Source organism: Phyllobates terribilis, unplaced genomic scaffold (genome assembly GCF_046119375.1).
Source record: "Phyllobates terribilis strain yellow unplaced genomic scaffold, ASM4611937v1 Scaffold_3__8_contigs__length_932513732, whole genome shotgun sequence".
NCBI classification, from domain to species: domain Eukaryota; kingdom Metazoa; phylum Chordata; class Amphibia; order Anura; family Dendrobatidae; genus Phyllobates; species Phyllobates terribilis.
This window is the reverse complement of record NW_027362763.1, coordinates 312,813,939-312,834,796: the sequence shown is the minus strand read 5'-3', so window position 1 is coordinate 312,834,796 and position 20,858 is coordinate 312,813,939. Positions and strand designations below refer to the sequence as shown.

Below are 20,858 nucleotides of genomic sequence, written 5' to 3'. Positions count from 1 at the left end.
GCAGTCTGTGAGAAAGATGTCACTAACAAGTGGAGGATGAGAAACTGAGTAATTATATATTAGTAAGTGCCACAAAATCATATCCCTAGCACATTTATTAAAATAATGGTAAATTGGTTAGTGTCATGGGTTTACTGCGACAAAGAGTGGTTCAGAAGACCGCGGTGTCTGATTTCACATACTCTTGCACTGATTAGAAGCACTTCATCATCATATTAAACAGTGCAGGTTTCTTCTGGCAGCTCAGGGGTTAATCTGGTCAGTTGAGAGCCTCTGAGAGTCCCTGCTTGGATGATCTCAGCTGTTCAGTGCTGGCCACTCCCTGTTGCTATACATATATACTCGCCTCTTGCAGTCTAGGATTGCCAGAGTTAGTTTTATACTGCCTGATTCAGGAGCTGGAGGTGTTTTTGAGGAGATATATGGTGTTGATCTAAAAGACTGATGCTTGGTGATTAAACTATGTGTGTGTCCTCATCTTCTGCTATTTTGTTTTTTCCTTCCCTTTATTTCCTGGTCTTCCACCTTGTTGTTTGCGAGTGCATTGTTGTATGATTGCTATTTTTGTTTATCCCTGTACGTCTTCTCTTGTTAGTCTGGGTTGTGCATTCACATACACTACTACTCCCCATTTCCCTGTGTGGGGAAGGGGGCAGATTAAGACTGATTCAGGAGCTCAGCAAGGCACATGGACCGGGCATCTTTACCATTAGAAGTAATTCGGGGAGCAGGGATAGCTACGGCACCCCTAACTTTAGCGATAGGGAAGGAGCCCCTAGCCCCGGGATATAAAACAACAGTTACGTGACATTAACTCTGGCCATACTATTTTTTGATCCATTATGGATCCAGTCACCTCTCTGGCTGGGCAACTGCTGCAACTTAGGCTGGAGGTGGCAGATCTAAACTCTGCTGTTTCACAGACCCTAACCCATCTGGTTTAGGGTCTGTGACTCCCAGGCAACCCCTGGTGGAGCCCAAGATTGCTTTGCCTGATGGGTTATCTGGGGGGTGGGGCAAGTTTGTTGTTTTCAGGGAGGCCTGTAAGTGTTACTTTAAATTACATCCTCAATCCTCAGGAACCGAGGAGCAACGAGTGGGGATCGTAATTTTGCTCCTTCACGGTGATCCCCAAGCCTGGGCATTTTCTCTCCCTGCAGACTCTCAGTAGTTGCAGTCAGTTGAGGAATTTTTTCAGGCGCTGGGTCACATATACGACGACCCCGACCATGTCTCCCTGGCTGAGTCTACGCTTTGTCTGGCCTGTGGAGGAATATTGCTCTGAGTTTCAGAGGTGGTTCACTGACACCAAGTGTAATGACCCAGCGCTCCACAGCCAGTTTAGTCAAGGGTTATCTGGGAGGGTAAAAGATGCCTTTGCCCTTTATAAGAGTCCGGTTTCCCTTAAGGCGGCCATGTCTCTGGCTATCCGTGTGGACCGCTGTCTTCGCCAGAGACATAAGGAGACACTCCAATTTGTGGAAGGCTCGGGGTCCAGGGAACCTAGGTCTGAGTCAACTTAGGAACCCATGCAGGTGGATGGTGCAACTCGTTCTGTTGGTCCAGCAGTAGTTTGGTGTAAAGGGGGAGTGTGCTTCTTCTGTGGTGGAAAGATTCATTTTGTGGGTGCTTTGTCCAACCATATCACACCGTAAACAGCCGCCGGAAAACTAAGGAGCCTGGGTTGCAGGGAAGTTAGCAACCCGGTTGTGCTTATTTCCTCTGTGGGTAGGTAACAATTTCTTTTGCCGGTTGTGATCAATCTTGGCAAAATAGGGTGGTAATCTCTTCCTTTCTGGACAGTGGGGTGGGTTTTTATTTTATTGACGCCAGGTTCATCCGGGACCAAGGTTTCGAAGAACATAAATTGTCTAGATCTATACCCATAATCGCCATTGACTCTGTACCCTTCAGCCAGGGATATTTTACTCAGGTAGTTCATGAGTTACACCTACAGATAGGGCCATGCACTCTGAATTAATTGACTGTTATGTGCTAGAGGGCTTGCCCTCTCCTGCGGTTCTTGTACTACCTTGGATTATGCTACACAATCCTGTGGTAGACCTGCAGACTTGGGAGGTGGTTAAATGGAGCGAGTTGGGTATATATATGGGTACCCAATCTCTGCCGCACTACCTGTCTGACTTCGGGGATGTGTTTTCAGAACAGGGGTGAAGAACTCACCCCCCCATCGTCCACATGATTGCACCGTTAATCTTATTTCTGTCGCTAAGCTGCCAAAAAGCAGTTTATATAATATCTGTGGTCCAGAGAGGCAGGCAATGAAGGATTATGTCGCCGAAAGTCTGGCAAAGGGCCATATCAGATCGTCTTCTGGGTTTTTCTTTGTAAAGAAAAATGACGGGAGGTTGTGCCCCTGCCTTGATTTTCGCGAGCTTAAATGGATCACGGTCCGGGATCCATATCCTCTCCCTCTCATCCCTGACCTCTTTCATCAGATAGTAGGAACCAAGTGTTTTTCTAAACTTGACCTCAGGGGTGCTTATAATCTCCTTTGCATTAAGGAGAGGGATGAGTGGAAGACAGTCTTCAATACACCTGAGGGTCACTATGAAAACCTTGTGATGCCATTTGGGTTGAATAATGCTCCCGCCGTCTTTCAACATTTTGTGAATGATAGGAAAGACAGCGCACATAGGGCTTTATCCGTATAAAAGTAAATACCAGGTCCCACAATCAGTCTGACTCACCTTCTGAGGTTGTGTGAGTCACAACCAACTGTGAAGCACCTGTCAGATGGCCGCTGCAGGAGACCCCGCTGATCAGTAAACAAATGAGAGGAGATAAGAAGCCAGGCTGATCCTCCGCGCTGGTCCAGAGACACACAAGGATTAATAATAAACCAAAACTTTCTTTATTCCCTGCCCTGAGGAAGTGGCAGTGTAGCCACGAAACGCGTAGGCCATGGAATAAGGAAAGTTTTGGTTTATTATTAATCCTTGTGTGTCTCTGGACCAGCGCGGAGGATCAGCCCGGCTTCTTATCTCCTCTCAAACATTTTGTGAATGACATTTGTAGACACCTGGAAGGTAGGCTTGTTGTGATTTATCTTGGTGACATATTGATTTATTCATCTGACCTTGAGTCACATTAGTTACATATCAGGCAGATCTTACAGATACTCAGAGACAAGAAGTTATTTGTCAAACCACAGAAATGTATGTTCTCAGTTCAGGAGATCTCTTTTCTGTGTGATTTCTTATTGTCTGCTTGTTTTTGCATGGATCCTGTGAAAGTCCGGGCAGTACTGGATTGGGATTGTCCTGAGGATTAAAAGGCGTTACAAAGGCTTTTGGGTTTCATCAAGTACTACCGTAAGTTCATCAGGAACTTTTCAGCAGTGGGCAATCCTGTGACCGATATGACCAGGAAAGGGACGGACTTTTCCAAATGGTCCAGTCCGGCCAGGGAGGCTTTTGATACCTTGAAGAAATGTTTTGCATCTGCATCGATTCTTATACAGCCCGACGTCACTCAGCTGACGCGCCCCCCGGGCCGTGGGATACTCGGTGCTGGGCTGGTCGTTGCTAGGGGAGATGTCACAGTGGCTGTGACCCGGTCCGTGACCCAGGGTGGTCAATCAAAAGGGGAATATTTACAGGGGAATTAAAGTTCTTATATATACAGTTCGTGATGCCACCTGTGGTATGCGGCTAAAGGGAGCCGCCGCTGAGGAGCAAGTCCTCTGGAGCTGTTGTTAATGCAGCAGAGTTGGTTTAGCTCTCCACAGGTAGAGCTTAGCTCCTGGGCAGTGTAGATGTTAAAGATGTTGCTGTTATGGAAGTAGCAGTCGTGGTGCAGTGTAGTGCAGGGGGTGATGGCGCAGCAGTAATAATTGACAGAAACAGTGGGGTGCAGTCTTCAGAGTTTACTCACAGTTGATAAGTTCCTCAGGTTGCACTGTCCGGATTACGACCTCCCACATCACGCTGCGTTCACCAGGCAGGGGTTCAGCAAAATCCCAGGTGTTTCAAGAGTGCCTGACAGGACCCCGTTCTATATGGCCTTCTCAGCCGTCTTCCTGCGCTGGCCCTCACCCTTCTTGCCCTGCGCCTCGCCAAGCAATGTCCCAAGCCGGTATTCTCGGATCTTTCTGGGCAACCTGGAGTTCCCTGGATCCTATGTGGTTACCTTTTTGGCGACTTGAGTGCTGATGTGGCAACTGCACCCTGAAAGTACAGAAGCCTCCGGTTTCCAGTTGAACTTTGCAATTCTCACTGATTAGGGGCCGGTCCCTTCTGCGGCTCGATCCCTCCGCAGACGCGACGCATCTTGCCCCTCCTGCTGGTCTGGAGTAGTGTAGTGTTAGATGCAGGTGTTAGGGTCCCGGGCAGCACTCTATCCTTACCTGAGAGTGAGATACCACACCTCTGGGTGAGATGCAGTACCTCTGTGGTGACTGAACCCGCAGGGGCGCCACACAGCCATCTATTGTATAAGTTGACACATTTGAGATGGAGGCTGTATTGTCGCAGGGTGCATCTCCTAGTAAATAACATCCGTGTGCATATTTTTCTAATAAACTATCTTTCGCCGAGAAAAACTATGACATTAGTAAGAGGGAACTCTTGGCAATTAAGTGGGCTTTTGAAGAGAGATGAAATTTTCTGAAGGGGGCAGTTCATCCGGTCATGTTAATCACTGATCATAAAAATCTTTTATATTTAGAATCTGCTAAGCTTCTGACACCTAGACAGACAAGATGGTCGTTGTTCTTCACCAGATTCAACTTTTTGTGACGCATAGACAGAGGAATAAGAACATTAAGGCAGATGCCTTATCTCATTGTTTTACCAGGGGTGGAGATAATTGTGAACTGGTTCCTATACTACAGAAAGGGGTAGTTTTTGCTTCTATAAGTTCTGATCTGGAGAAGGAGGTTTTAGAGGCTCAGGGGTAAGCCCCTGCTGCCTGTCCATTAGGTAAACTGTTCGTACCTGTGAATCTCCATCTTAAAGTTATGATTCTGTCTTGGCCAGACAACCTGGTAGTAAAGCCACCACTGATCTCCTTACTCAGCATTTTTGATGGTCTGGGGTGCATCAGGATGTTCGGGAGTATGTAGCTGCTTGTAGTGTTTGTGTGCATTCTAAGACTCATCCGCCTAGATCTCTCCAACCATTAGCGATTCCCAGTAGACCTCGGACTCATTCATCAGTAGATGTCATCACTTATCTACCCTAATAGAGTTATTTTAGTGGTGATGGACAGGTTCACAAGATGTCTCATTTCATTGCGCTAACCGCCTTATCCAAAGCCAAGACCTTGGAGAAATGTTCTCAGAGATCATGAAATTACATGGGATTTCTACCAATATTGTTTCTGATCAGGGGGTGCAATTCATTTCCAAGTTCTGGAAAGTGTTTTGTGCCCATTTGGGGATCCATCTGTTATTTTCCTCAGCCTTTCATCGGCAGTCTAATGGGCAAACTGAACGTGTAAACCAGAATCTCGAGACTTATCTTAGGTGTTTTGTGTCTGAGAATCAGGAGGATTGGGTTACTTACTTACCTCTTGCTGAGTTCGCAGTGAATAACCATTGTCATGAGTCTACTGATAAGTCCCCGTTCTTCGGGGCATACGGGTTTCATCCTCAGTTCAGTTCTTTTAATAGAATTCATTCTTAAGGAATACCTGAAGAGGAATGGTTTTAATCATCTATTACTTTTGTGTGGCAAGGGGTTCTTAATAATTTGAAGAGGATGGGGTCCAAATATGTGTGTGGCTGATTGCAGATGTTTGGTGGGTCCGGACCTGTGTGTTGGTGATTTTGTGTGGTTTTCCTTTAGGAACAAAAGGTCTCTTCTTGGAAACCGGGTCCCAGGTTTATCGGTCATCATAAGATTGTGGCTGTCGTCAATCCTGTAGCATTTTGCCTTGCTTTACCATCTACTTTTAGGATTTATAATGTGTTTCACTGGTGTCTACTCAAAAAATACGTTGTGTCCTTTGAACCATCACCACCTCCTCCATCTCCGATCATTGTTGATGGGACTTTGGAATTTCAGTTAGCTAAGATTGTTGATTCTTGCTTCGTTTGTTGGTCTCTTCAGTATCTGGTACACTGGAAGGGTTACGGTCCTAAAGAGAGAATATGGGTACCAGCATCTGATGTCCATGAGGTCTTTTCACGTGTCACATCCTGATGTTTGTGAGTGCATTGTTGTATGATTGGTATATTCGTTTATCCCTGTACATCTTCCCTTGTTACTCTGGGTTGTGTATTGTAAGGCAGCGCTAGTCATCATACTGGGGGACACTCGCTGCACCTGGTCAATTAAAGCACACATGCAATATCTTTCCGGTATTTCTCAATGCTGCAGTTTATTGTTTATCATAAACCGCTTTTCACACAGTCCATCTTAGTATATCACCGGCATGTTTACACACATAACATCAGGGAGTCTCTCAAGTAGCAGAACAGGCCCACTTGGCCCAAGTTACAGCCTTCAGCAAGGTATTAACATAAATGTCCACAATAAGCAGTGTCTTTACCTTTGCCGGGTTTTGGCTGCTTCAGTCCGTTCGGTTTGCCACCACTGTGGCTTTAAGGCTTTCCCAGGAGGGGGTCTCCAGCCGTCGTTCCCTCAAAGACTACTGGAATGTTTCACACACACATCCAGTCTTCGCCTTCCAGGACTCTTGCTTTCCAAGACGGTTTTCTCTCCAAGGCCACTGGCATCTACACAAGATCCAGCCTCGACCTTTCAGGCTGCCAGGCTTCACTGTATCACGGTGTACCACATGGGAACAGGCCTCACGCCTAACACACCTGTCTCAAATCTGTCAGGGTTTATATATCCATCCAATGCACACAGACAGGACCTTGCTGATGTCACAGTCATGTGATCAGACCTTCTGTGTGCATAAGACCTGTGCGATGTCACAATCATGTAACCAGTCAGCTGACGGGGAAGGTACATGGTCAGGCAAAACACATCCAGGACCATTACCGTAATGCCAAGCAAGGCGCTGCATTACAGTATTCACATACACTGCTACTCCCCTCTTCCCTGGGTAGGGGAGGGGACAGATTAGAGCTGATTCAGGAGCTCAGCAAGGCATCTTCACCATTAGAAGTAATCCGGTGAGCAAATATAGCTAGGGCACCCCTAGCTTTAGGGATAGGGAAGGAGCCCCTAGCCCTGGGATATCAAACAACAGTTATGTGGCAGTAAGGCTATTTAAGCAATGACAGTAAATACGTTGGTTATACTTGCCAACTTTCCCGAAGTGTCTGAGAGTGGTTGGAAAAATGTGAGACCTTCTGGGCTACCGGTAGAGTTGGCAAGTCTCCCGGGAAAACAGCATTGTGGTGGAGCAGGGACCTAGTTGGCTCCCTGCTCACCCAATTACTCTGGCAAGCCAAAGACTGTTTCATGCTTGATAATTGCCAGATGTCCTGAGTTATCTCTTGACTTCAGGCAAGGAGATGATGCCGCATTTTTTAAATTGACAATTACAGTAAATAGGAGGTCTGTTGTGTGAGGGCACAAATAAGGGATATTACTATGTGGGGGCACAATTAGTGCACATTACTATGTGGGGACACAAATAGGGGACATTGTTGTTGAACATATGCGGGACATTACTATCTGTGGACACTATATATATATTGTCGTGGGGAAAAATACTGTGTTGAGACACTATTATTGTGGGAAAATAAATGGGGATCTGATTTGAGGAAGTGCTAATGGGGTGGATTCGCACTATGCCAATCTTGATGATGTAGAAAAGCAGCCGAATTCATTTAGAGGCATATGCTACTTAATGAATTCGGCACCTCTTCTGAGTGTCCTTCACCTCTGTGCCCCACGCCAGAAATGCTACTCCAGTCATAGACTGCATAACATTTCTGGCATAAAATATGATGATACTTTTCATGAATCAGACAGATAGGTGTCTTGTCCTACCCCGGTTCCTCCCCATTTCCACCCGTTTGAGCTGAGCTAATCCAAAGTGGCGTTAAAATTCAAAAGTCAGTTTTTTTGTGCAATTCAGAGTTATGCAAAACTTTTTTGAAACTTTTTTGGTGTAAAAGCTTTGATGAATTGGCCCCAATATTTTTGTGGTGTCAGACATAGTTGGCATTATTGTGTAGCTGAAAAAATGGATGACATTACTGTATGGATACATTATTATGATTATGTGAAAAGACTTTTATTGAGGGTGCTTAAATGGCGAACATTGACATATAAGACTACTATTATTGTGTGAGGACACAAAAGTTGTACTGTTACCATGTGGGGTACATAGAGTGCATTGTTAATATATGGAGGCACAGAAGGTTCACTATAACTGTGGGTGGGGCACTGTTACCATGTGGGCGCACAGAGATGGCAATATTACTATGTGGGGGCACAAGAGATGGCACTATTATCATGTGGGTGGGTGGCACAGAAGTGGCTCTATTTCCATGTAGAGGCACAGGGGTACTATTATAATGTGAGTCATAGATTGGAATCTTTATTACTGCATGGAAGCAGAGATAGGGCACTAATAGGAGGGTACTAATATAGTGTAAGACACCAGGCAGGCATTATTACTCCCTGGGTTACCCCCAGACAAAGCATTAATGCAAAACGTGCAGCGGTTAAGGATTGCTTGAAAAAAAAATTAAAATATAAAAACACTAAAAGATTAAATCATTTTCCTTTTCCAATGCCAAAAATAAAAGACAAGCATAATTGGTATTGCTGTGTCTATAAAATAACAATCTATTGTATTAAATATGAAATTATATGACCCATTTGCTAAATACTCTAAAGGAAAAAAAATTACATGCAAGAATTGCTGTTTTTTTGGTTTTCGTAACCCCTAAAAAAAAGCAATAAAAAGTGATCAGAGTGTTGTATGTATTCCAAAATAGTACAAATAAAAAATAAAGTTTGCCACACAGAAAACAAGCCCTACAGCTTCATCAACAACAACAAAAATAATATAAAAACCTGTAAAATATAAAAAATAACTATATAAGTTTGTTATCGTTGTAATCATACTGACCTAGAGAATCATGTTGAAAGGTAATGTTCACAGCTCATTGAATGCTTTAAAAATGAAATCCAAACTCATATAGTAAAGTTAATAGTTTCATTCAAAACTACAAATCGTTCTATAAAAACGAATCCCTCATTTGGCAGCTATAACAACAAAGAAATATAAAAAATTATGGCTTTTGGAAAAAGGTGCAGGAAATAAGTGCAAAAATTAAAGTTAAAACAGGGTTCAATAAAGAAAAACATGTATACTTCCCTGAATTATGAATAGTACCGTCTTACTTCTTTGAAGCAAATTTTAACACCGATAAACAAAGTATTACTCATGAATATTGGTAGTATGTGTTCCTGCATTCATAAGTGCATATTACCAGTTAGGCAGGTTAGAAGAATTGTCTACACACTATTTAATTGATTTTTTGATGCCGGTGAGATAATCCTGAATGAAAAATGTCTGCTTAGTTTATTTGCCACAATATTCAAAAATCTGAATAAATTAGTCAGTGTGTTTCTTTTCCTACCTAGCAAAGTTCAATGGGGTTATCCATGCTGGCAATTTGCCCGGTAAAATATCAAAAGCCTCCTCAGATACAAAATTAACAATAGGCTGAATAAATATATATATATTTTTTTATCCCAAGCATGATGGTTTTGGATATAGCCCAAGGATTAACTCTTTATGTTGCATTCTAATTTCACAGTATGTCACCTCTGAGACTTTTCATCATTAATCACTGACATGATTAGAGGCCTCAGACAAGCCTAGAGGCTTTCCCAGGATCTCCTGCTGTTAGGCAGGTGATAGATTCAGGGCCAAGGGCTCCTGAAATGGAGTCCAGGTAAAGGATAGCTGTGGGTCGTTCACATAGCAAATCTAAAGAAAACCACTGGAAATCTCCCTCCCCTAATAAAATTTTAAAACCTTTCTACAGCCCCAGGGGTCTGTTTCTCTAGCATTGGTGACATTTTATAAACTTAAAAAAGACGGAGATACAGTATAATGTGCGTTTCTGATGTAGAGTTGAGACTTTTTTTTTACTGTTGTTAAACTTGCTCAGCTCCAAGTTCTTTTTTAACTACTTGATAAAATAATAAGGAAGGCTAAAAAAGACAACAAGCTCGTTCTGTACGAGGGTTTGTGAGCGGAGCGTTGTTGTGAGCACATTTTTAAATCTCTCAGCAGGAATACTGAAGTTTTCCAAATCATCACCTAGCAACAAAACCTCAGAATAACATTAGGGAAGTCTCTGTACTGCGGCCATGCCTGGAAGTAATGCTTTGCTGGCGGCTGATCTCTGGAGCGGATGCTTCACAAAGTTTAACCACTGCCGAGAACTGCCGTCTGTTTGTGACCTTCAAGCAGAGCCATTTTGGGATGATTAGAGGGCTAGATTTTGATATTTAAATATGATACTCACAAGGTTAAATTAAGGGATCTAAGTGGTAACGTGTCTCCTCAGCATAAGGAGACTTATAGGCCATGCAATGCTCCTATGGGAATATAAATATACAAACAGCCCCTCCAGAGAGAAAGAGGACAAGAAAGCCAGTGCCACTTATTGGATGTAGCAATCCTTAAAGTCAATATCGACCCTTTAACGAGCCTTGCCACATGACTTAAGATAAGAAACTAAACCAGAAAGAGGTCTTTCAAAATCAGCTCTCCTGCTTTGCACTGATGAGGAGAACCCCCCCCCCCCTGAAAACATGTGTCTGCAAACTGAGTTTCTCATTTAGGTTCCTATCCTAAGTCATCCGTCAACATAGCCATATGAAAGCATGTTTTATGCAGGATAAGTCGTAGTGGGACTTATACAGGCCCTGATTTTTGCTTGGAGAGCTGATGTTTTAGGGGAGCTAAGTGTCTTGACCAAATAATGGCAATTCTGCCTTTTTGATTTTTTCCTCATTATGCCATTAACCATATAGATTAAAGAGAATATGACAGGTGATACATGCTGCCAAAACAATAGGCAGCATGCATCAGCCTTTGGCTGTACAATCACAGCCATATTGTCACGGGTGTATCAAGTGTGGCAAACAGTCACTCTGGATCCGGCTGTAGAAGGTCACTGCACTTGGCATTGCAGACGCCTTCTTGATCCTCTCATCTCTGTAGTGTAGGGACATCCTTCTTCCTTTAGGACCCAGCAGCGCACTCCACCTTCTTCTGCTAATTGACACACCCTTGCTTGGTAGTTAAAAACTCTCAGTGTCTCCAGTGATAGTTCTATATTCTTCTGTCCATGCCTGGAGTACTAGTAGTCAGCTAGTTTCTTCTTGGACTTCCCTTGGAGGACAGTTGGCATTATCTCTCTGGTGTCTTCTCAAGCTAAGTGTATCCCCTTTGTTTGTTTACCTTTTTGTCTTTAGCTCCAGTTGGGCCTGACTAGTGTTCACCCCGTCCCCTCCCTACCTAGGGCCAAGCTCTAGGGACATTCAGGGATTACGTTTCCTGCTCGGCGATAGGTGCAGAACCTATATAGGGACGATAGGGTTGTCAGGGTGATATTAGATCTGCCTAGGGGTCTCCACTCCCCCTTTCCCTAGTTGTTGGGCTCCCTTCCCCTCTTCCAATCATTGTACATTTGTTCCTTCCCTCACCTTGCATGACACATATATGTTTTACTTTGAAACAATGCGGTGTTTCAGATAAAAACATACTTTAGATAGCTGCCGGGGACCAAGCCACACTATAGACTAGTTGGACAGACCGGTCCCTGGCAGCTTCTTACAGCCTGCTGTAAGTGATTGACAAACCTCTGCCTACTTGCAAATATAGGGAGAACCCTGTCAGTCACTGTCAGCAGGCGGGGAGAAGCCAGCTTTTAAAAGTATGTATTATGATCTGGACTGGATTGGAGGATTTACTATTGTAACCACTAGAGGAAGTGTGGCGCCCCTGAGGGTTCGGTCACCACAGAGGTACTGCACCTCACCCAGAGGTGTGGTATCCCCTTCTCTCAGGTAAGGAGGGAGTGCTGCCCGGAACCCCAACATCTGAATCCCACACTACACTGCTCCAGACTGGCTGGAAGGGCTACATGCATGTGCGCAGCTGCTGAGCCCTGTCCCTGGCTGGAGTGGGGGGAACCCAGAGGTAGGGGGAACCAGTAGTGGGTGTGGGTGGAGGAAGCAGTTTAGGGGAGAACTATAGATTGAGGTATAAAAAGGGAAGCAATCTTAGGGTGGCAGTGCAGTAGAGCACAGTGAGTGGGGACAGTCAGTCAGGGAGCAGAGTCTCTTTAGGAGCTCTGCTCCACAAGCAGGGCCCAGTCCTAGAGGCCCAGGAGGGGAGCAGAGGAGTAGGCTCCGATCTACAGAAGGAATCCTAGGGGGTACAACGAGTGCAGGACCCGTACGCCCAGAATTTGTCAGAAGACAGAGGGATCGTAGACCGCAAGAAGGGGACCGGCCCCTGGTCCAGCCGTGTTACTCTTAAGTCTCGGCTGGGAAAACCGGAGGCTTCTGGCTTATATAGTCAGTTGCTGAAGCCTCATTCTAATCCCCATGAGGGTCAAGCAGGTCCGGGAACTCCAACGAGATAGAGGGGACTTCAGAGCACTCGAGCGGGATTGAGAGTGGAGAAGCGCAGGGCAGGAGGGAGAAAGACCCATCATGAAGACGGTCTAGCTAGGAACACAAGAAAGTGGGGTTCCGCCAGGTGCTCCTGATCTGCCTGAGGAAGTGCTGAACCCCTGCCTGGTGAACGCAGCGTGATGTGGGAGGCTGTCACCCGTACAGTGCACCAGTGGAACTGTCATAAGAACTGTGAGTAAAGACTCGGATGACCGCACCGTACTGCCTCCGTCCCTTCTTTCGTCTGTGCCATCTGAACCTCCCGGCACTACAACGCCCAGCGCAACTTACACTAACTACACTGCCCTGGAGCTAGCTCTACCTGAGGAGAGCCACACCATCCCTGCTGCCGTAACACCAGCTCCAAAGGACTGCTCCGCAGCGGCGACACCCTTTAGCTGCAATCCACGGGTGGCGTCACGAACACTTTAAATTCCTTATAAATATCCCCCTTTTACTGACCGCCCTGGGTCACGGACCGGGTTACCGCCACTGTGACATCACCGCCCAGCATCCACCGGCCTGGCACCGGGTACCCCACGACCCAGGGGGCGCGTCAGAAGCAGAGGCTGGTAGCATAGTCAAAGGAATCTGGAGGTCGGTACATAGCAGTGTCAGTATGGTATTGGGGGATTAACAGGTCGTGTAGTCACTAGAGAAGCGAGAGGTCGGTACACAGGAAACTGCAGTATGGTGTGGAGCAGCAGCAAGTGAGCGCACTAGACTGGCAGGTGGGAGCTCAATAATCTCACAAGGAAAGAGGTGCCAGGCCAAGTTTATATATGGGGAGGTCAATCAGGAAATCTCAGGATGAAGTCAATCAGGAACAACACAGGGTGGAGCCACTCAGGAACAACGCAGGTACTTATCTGGATTGCAAGGAGCAGTTCAGAAAGCTGAATAGCTCAAGTGGAAGAGCTTCTGCCTGTTGCACAGGAGTTGCAGAGTTCAAGTCCTGAGAGAATGTCTTTCTCTGAAATGCTGCAGCATTTTAGAGTAAAATATACATGGCTGTGATCGTACAGCCAATGCCTGATGAATGCAGTCAGGTTCTCTATAACGCCTGGCCCATGGCCATATTTTCATTTTTTTCCTTTCCTTTTTCCAAGAATCATAACTAAGGTTAACCAGTATGTTCTGTCCGAGTATGCTCGGCCGAGCTCCGAGTATTTACAGCTGCTCGATGATAAGGTTAAATCGCTCCCGTGTGCATGATTTGCAACTGTTTGACAGCTTTATTACATGGGAGGAATGTGTAAGAAATAGACATTCCTCACATGTAATAAAGCTTTCAAACAGTCGCAAATCATGCACACGGGAGCGATTCAAGGATATCACCGAGCAGCTGTAAATACTCGGAGCTCGACCCGAGCATACTCGGCGAAAGGGTTAATAGAACATACTCGCTCAACACTAGTCATAACTTTATTTTTCTATCAATATAGCCATACTTTTGAATGGCACCATTGATATTTACCATATACTGTACTGGAAAATGGGACAAAAATTCCAAGTGAGGTGAAATTGCAAAAAAAGTGCAATTCCACAATTTTTTTTTTTATTTACCATGTTCAGTATATGGTAAAACTGACCTGGCAATATGATTCTCCAGGTCAGTACAATTAGGCAGATACCAAACATATATAACCGGAAAAGGTGTGGTTTCCTTTAATAGAATGGGGGAAATATCAATTATATGACCCTCTGTATCATGAATAGTCAAGTAACCCAGAAAGCATATAATACAATAATTTATCAGAGTTTATTTAACCGATACAAGTCAATTACAACACAAGGACAAGTGACTGGAAGAAGAGGAGAGGCACAGCTAAAAGGAGGGTAAGAAGAAGTAAACCCTAAAAGAGACTAAGAATCCCAAATCTGGGCTCCCAGATAGGATAACCTTATAAGGTTATCGTGTCTGGGAGCCCAGATTTGGAATTCTTAGTCTCTTTTAGGGTTTACTCCTTCTTACCCTCCTTTTAGCTGTGCCTCTCCCTTTCTTCCAGTCACTTGTGTTTGTGTTATAAGTGACTTGTATTGTCTAAATAAACTTTGATATATTATTGCATTATACACTTTCTGGGTTTCTTAACTATTCATGATAAAGAGGGTCATATAATTGATATTTCCTAGTGATGAGCGAGCACTAAAATGGTCGGGTGCTCGTTGCTAGGGTAGAGCAAATTGAAATGCTCCAGTGCTCGGTCCGAGTAACAAGCCCAATGTAAGTCTATGGGAAACTCGAGCATTTTCCAGCGGCCCCCACAGTGGTCTGCAGAGGGCCTGAAAATTGCCCAAATCGATGGGAACAGTGCTCAAATGACATGGGAACAGCATGGGGAAGACCCCTGGAAGCATCTCTGACTCCCAGGTCACTGCTGTCAACAACGTTGTCAGAGGTATTACTCCACTTTTACCCACAATAAAACATACAAAAACAAAACCAAAATGGATTTTCCTGGGAAAAATGTTAAGAAACATCCTTTCCAGGGTAATGACTTGTATATAAGGCAAAATAAATACACAAGAATAAAAATGCTCCTCTACACCTTGGGCTATGTTCACACGTAGCGTTTTTGATGCGTTTTTACACTCTTGCATTGCTTTCAACAGTGAAAAATACATTCACCGGTAAATGTCATTTTAACATTTTACTACCTTATCTTGCCATGTGGTGTGTGAGACATGATCAGACACATCCAGTTTCATTTATGAAGGAGGGACTCTGAAAGTCATAAAGACTATTTTTATAGGGCCATCAGGTGGCCTTTACTATTATAGGGCCAGCAGTCGGCTATGCTTTGTTGTACCCATTATTAAAGAGCGTGTCTCGTATACTGTTATTGGGTATGCAGTGACTGCAAGGGCTGCCAAACATTTGGATGCACCCCAATACCCCTTTGAAGAGACATAGAGGAGGGCCTCAGTAAAAAAAATGTTCCCATTATAAAGGAGCGGGTCTCCTATATTGGTAATGCCCATGCAGTGACTACAAGGGCTGCCAAAATTTAGGATAAACCCCAATACCAATTTAAAGACACATAGAGCTGGGCCTCAGTAACGACATGTTCCCATTAGAAAGGAGCGGGTCTGCTATCCAGTTATAGGGTATGCAGTGAGTCCAACAGCTGCCAAAATTTAGAAAAACCCCAATATCAATTTAAAGACACATAGAGCTGGGCCACAGTAATGACATGTTCCCATTAGAAAGGAGCAGGTCTGCTATAAGTTATAGGGTATCCAGTGAGTCCAACGGCTGCCAAAATTTAGGAAAAAACCCAATAACAAAAACACATAGCGCTGGGCTACAGTAACTACATGTTCCTATTAGAAAGGAGTGAGTCACCCATACTGTTCTTGCTTATATAGTGAATGCAACAGCTGCCAAAAATTTGGAGGAACTCTAATGCCTCTTGCAAGAGACGTAGAGGTCAGAGGGCCTCCTGAAACAATGTTCCCATTATTAGGAAGTGGGCATACTGTTTGCCTATGCAGTGAAGGAAACAGCTGCAAAAAAATTGGAGGAACTCCAATACCCCTTGCAAGAGATGTAGAGGTCGGAGGGCCTCCTAAAAACAATGTTCCAATTATTAGGAAGTGTGTCTCCCATACTGTTTGCCTATGCAGTGAATGCAACGGCTGCCAAAAATTGGGAGGAACTCCAATGCCCCTTGCAAGAGACGTAGAAGTCGGGGGGCCTCCTGAAAACAATGTTCCCATTATTAGGAAGTGTGTCTCCCATACTGTTTGCCTATGCAGTGAATGCAACGGCTGCCAAAAATTGGGAGGAACTCCAGTGCCCCTTGCAAGAGACTTAGATATGGTGACATGGTAGATATGGTGGTGATATGGTGGTGGAGGATGAGGATTAGGAGAAGGAGGAGGACAAGAGCAAATAGACAAAATTAGGAAGCATCTACCCACGTCTGGGTGTGAAGACAGACGTGCATGGCAATAGAGTTAGACCTCCCAAAAAAAAGACACTGTATTTGAGTTTATGTTACGCTGGTATCATTCGGTAGTGTTGAGAAGTCTGGCCCAATCCAGCCCTTGTTCATTTTTATAAGAGTCAGCCTGTCAGCATTTTCAGTTGACAGGCGGATGCATCTATCAGTTATAATTCCACCAGCGGCACTAAAAACCTGCTCTGACAAAACATTAGCGCAGGCCAGGATCTCCAAGGTGTAGAGCCAATTCATGCTACATGTCCAGCTTAGAGACCCAATAATTATAAGTTACAGAGGAATCATGGACGATATTGGTATGGTCAGCAAGGTACTCCCTGAGAACCTTTCGAAATTTTTCCCTCCTTGTGAGAGTACCCCGAGCCTCAGAGCCTCTGCGATGGGAGGGTCTGAGAAAACTGTCCCAGAACTTTGACAATGTTCCCCTGCCTCTGCTGCATTGGAGTTGTGTCTCTCTCACCTGTACTCCTTGGTTGTCCAACGAACTGTGACCTCTGCCGCCAGCGTTTTCAGATGGGAATTTTTTTAATAATTCCGCAAAAGGGCATTCTCGTACTGCCCCATTTTATTAGGCCTGTCCGGCATGGGAATAAGAGATATAAAGTCCTCCTTTTAGCGTGGGTCTAGAAGTGTCAGCAACCAGTAATGACTGTCACCCAAAATTTGGACAACGCGAGGGTCACAGGAAAAGCAGCGTAACATAAACTCAGACATGTTTGCCAGACTGCTAACAGGCAAGACTTTTGTGTCCTCACAAAGAGGATGACTGACCATGCTTTCCTCCTCATCCTCCTCCTCCCTGTCCTCAGGCCATCCATGCTGAACAGACGGTATGACAGTTGTGCAGATTGTACCAACTACAGGCCAGGAAACTAGCTCCTGTTCTTCCTCCTCCTCCTCTTCCTCATTGTCACCCAATCCACGTTGGGATGAGATGAGGCTGGACTGTGTGGAATCACCCTGTATGGTTCTTTGCTCCATCTCACCATGCTCCATCTGCAATGCATCCTTTTTAATTGTGAGCAGAGAGCATTTCAGAAGACAGAAAAGCGGGATGGTGACGCTAATTATGGTGTCATCGCCGCTCACCATCTTGGTGGAGTTCTCAAAGTTTTGGAGGATGGTACAAATGTCAGACATCCATGTCCACTCCTGAGGTCTTATGTGTGGAGTCTGACTTGAATACCGACGGCCTTGTTGATGCGGGTAGTCAACAACTGCCCTCTTCTGCTCACAAATCCTTCCCAACATCTACAATGTAGAGTTCCAACGCGTGCGGACATCACTCACCAATCGGTGAGCTGGAAGCCTCAAACACTGCTGAAGCACAGCAAGGTTGGCGGAAGCTATAGCTGACTTTCTAAAATGGACACACACGTTGCGTACTTTGACAAGCATATCCGGCAGATCCGGGTAGGGTTTGAGAAACTGCTGAACCATGAGGTTAAGCACATGGGTCAGACATGGTACGTGTGTGAGTTCGCCTTGTCTCAAAGCTGCCACCAGGTTCCGGCCATTGTCACACACGACCATGCCTGGCTATAGGGTCAGCGGTGTCAGCCACAGATTTGCCTGCTCTTTCAGAGCTGTCCACAACTCTTCAGCGTTGTGCGATTTGTCACCTAAGCATATTAGCTTCAGCACAGCCTGTTGCAGCTTGGCCAAGGCAGTGCTGCAGTGCTTCCAGCTTGTGACTGATTTGGTCATTTCGGAGATGGAGCCTCAAGAGGAGGCTGTGCAGGAGCTGTAGAATGTGGGGGCAACCCTGATTGAGCCAGGGCCCGCAATACTCGGCATTGGAAGGACGTGTTCCGTCCCAAGGTCTGACTGGGTCCCAGCTTCCACTATATTAACCCAGTGTGCCATCAGCGAGATGTACCGTCCCTGCCCACAAGCACTTGTCCACGTGTCCATGGTTAGGTGGACTTTCCCAGTATCTACATTACTGAGGGCATGGCTAATGTTTTGGGACACATGCTCGTGTAATGCGGGGACGGCACAACGGGAGAAATAGAGTGGCAGCTGGGAACCGAGTACCAAGGGACGACTGCCACCATCAGGTTGCAGAAAGCTTCCGTCTCCACGAACTTAAATGGCAACATTTCGAGCGCAAACGTTTGTGAAATGTGTGAAATTTGTAGTGTGGCCTGTGGGGCGTTGGCTGCGTATTTGCACTTGCGTTACATGGACTGAGGTAGAGACAACTGAACACTGTGCTGGTACAAGGACGTGGACGTGCTTGCTGATGGTGTTAGTTAAGAGTGTGCAATGACACGTGCAGGGCGGGAGGCATCTTGGCATGCGCCATGGACAGGGGATTGGCGTGCACGCACAACAGCGGAACAAGCAGTGGTGTCACCCGCAGACACTGTTTCTAGACCCTGGGTCTCGGCCCACTTAGTCGGGTGCTTTGCTGCCTGTGACTGATCATGCTGGTGGTGGTCAGGCTTCTAGTTTTGCTACCCCTGCTGATATTGGCCTGGAAGGTGGTGCAAATGGCCTTTTTGGTGTTATCTGCAGAGTCTTTAAAAAACAACCAGACTTGGGAAGACCTAACAGTTGTACTTCCATCATGCTGTTGTTATGATAAACGCTTTCCCGCCTTGTGTCTGCGGCCACCACACTGCTTGTTCCTGCCTGTTGTGGTGCCAAGCCTCCCTCCTCCTGTGTGCTGCTGTCCTTGTTCTGCATGTCCCCCTGCCAGGTTGGGTCAGCTACTATATCATCCGCCACCTCGTCTTCCACTTCCGCACCCTGGTCCTCCTCCTGACTTTCTGGCAATTGTGTCTCATCATCATCATTCACCTCTTGTGACAGTAATTGCACTTTCCCACCATTGCCTTCGTGTGACCATGACTGCTCAAATACTTGGGTCATCGCTACATGCGTTCTCCTCTTGACTCGTTTGAAGCTGGCCGGGCGAGAGGCCCAAATCTACAAATGAAAAAGTGAACAGCTCTTCTGAGTGTGCAAGTGTGGGATTAGTTGTCTCTGGGCCCTTGGCATGGTGGGAGGAAGGAGGATCAGGGAGAGAAATATGCAGTCAAGACTCACGGCTACTGAGACTTGACCGTGTGGTGGCAAAGTGACTGGAAGCATTATCTGCTATCCAACCAATAACCTTTTCACACTGCTCTGTGTTCAATAGTGGTGCTGTGCGGTCCCCTGGTAATAGGGACAAGAAGGTCAAGCGACAAGATGTGCGTGTTTGTTGTGGCACAATTTCAGCTTGCCCACGGCCTAGGCCTCTACATCCACCGTCACCACGTCCATTTCCCCGTCCCTTGCCACGCATCTTGCCCATTTTAAATAGAGGACAATATTTTCCACGTTCACTATAAATGGCTGATTTTCAAACGCAGTTATATGTGATACGTCAGACAAAGAACCAAGGTTTTAAATAGCAGGCCTGTAGTTTAGTAATACTATTCTTCACAGAGACCTAGTGTGAATAGCTTGACTGACACACTGCAACAAAATGGAAATGGAGGCCAATATTTTCCACGTTCAGTTCAAATTTCTAGATTTTTGTAACGGGTCTGGGAGGTGGAACCTCAGAGCAACTATACAAAGGGGCAGTCCTTGTAAGGAAGCGGGTGGCTCCCAGGGAAGGCAGGCAGGTAGTCACGGCAAGTGACAGGGACAGTCACTGGGTAGAAGGGCAGGAGATCACAGCAAGTGACGGGGACAGTCTCTTGACAGGCGGATGGTCACGGCAAGTGACAGCAGGGTAAAAGTCTCTAGACAGGCGGATGGTCACGGCAAGTGACAGCAGGGTAAAAGTCTCTAGACAGGCAGGTGGTCACGGCAAGTGACAGCAGGGAAAGAGTCTCTAGATAGGCTAGCAGGCAGGTAGCAGATGAGCTTTCCCAGGTGAGCGGGCAAGAGTCTCTGGACTGGCAGATGGTCACGGCAAGTGACGGCAGAGCCTCCAGGTAGGCTAGCAGGCAGGTAGCAGGTGAGCGCTCCCAGGTGAGCGGGCGGGCAGATCCATAGACAGACTAACAGGTGTTGGAAGGCCGACTGTCGGACCGCAGGAATGCAAGCAGAGATCTGGCAGGTAACTGGCAGGTATCTGGTAACGGGACCTGAGGGCTGAAGCAGAGTTGAAAGGCTTTGCAACAACATTGCTCGGGCACCTCCATTTTGGAGGAGGTGCCTTATATATGGTGAGGTCCTCCGGACATTGGCCGGGGACTCCTTAGGACGGCGCGTGCGGCTCCTTTAAGAGAGGGGGAGCGCGTGCGCCCTAAGCACAGAGGTTGGGAAGCACCGCGCGCTGCCAGCAGAGCGG

At 46.0% G+C, this 20,858-nt stretch overlaps 1 protein-coding gene across 1 annotated transcript in view; it reads left to right on the top strand.

Annotated features, from left to right (window-relative positions):
• The window catches only part of LOC141258538 (cingulin-like), a 51,914-nt gene extending 46,993 nt beyond the window's left edge, over positions 1 to 4,921 (top strand). Inside the window, exon 2 of the mRNA XM_073673518.1 lies at positions 4,715 to 4,921. Coding sequence (XP_073529619.1) covers positions 4,715 to 4,921 — 207 coding nt within the window. The remainder of the gene's footprint in view (positions 1 to 4,714) is intronic.
• The last annotated feature ends 15,937 nt before the right edge of the window (positions 4,922 to 20,858 follow it).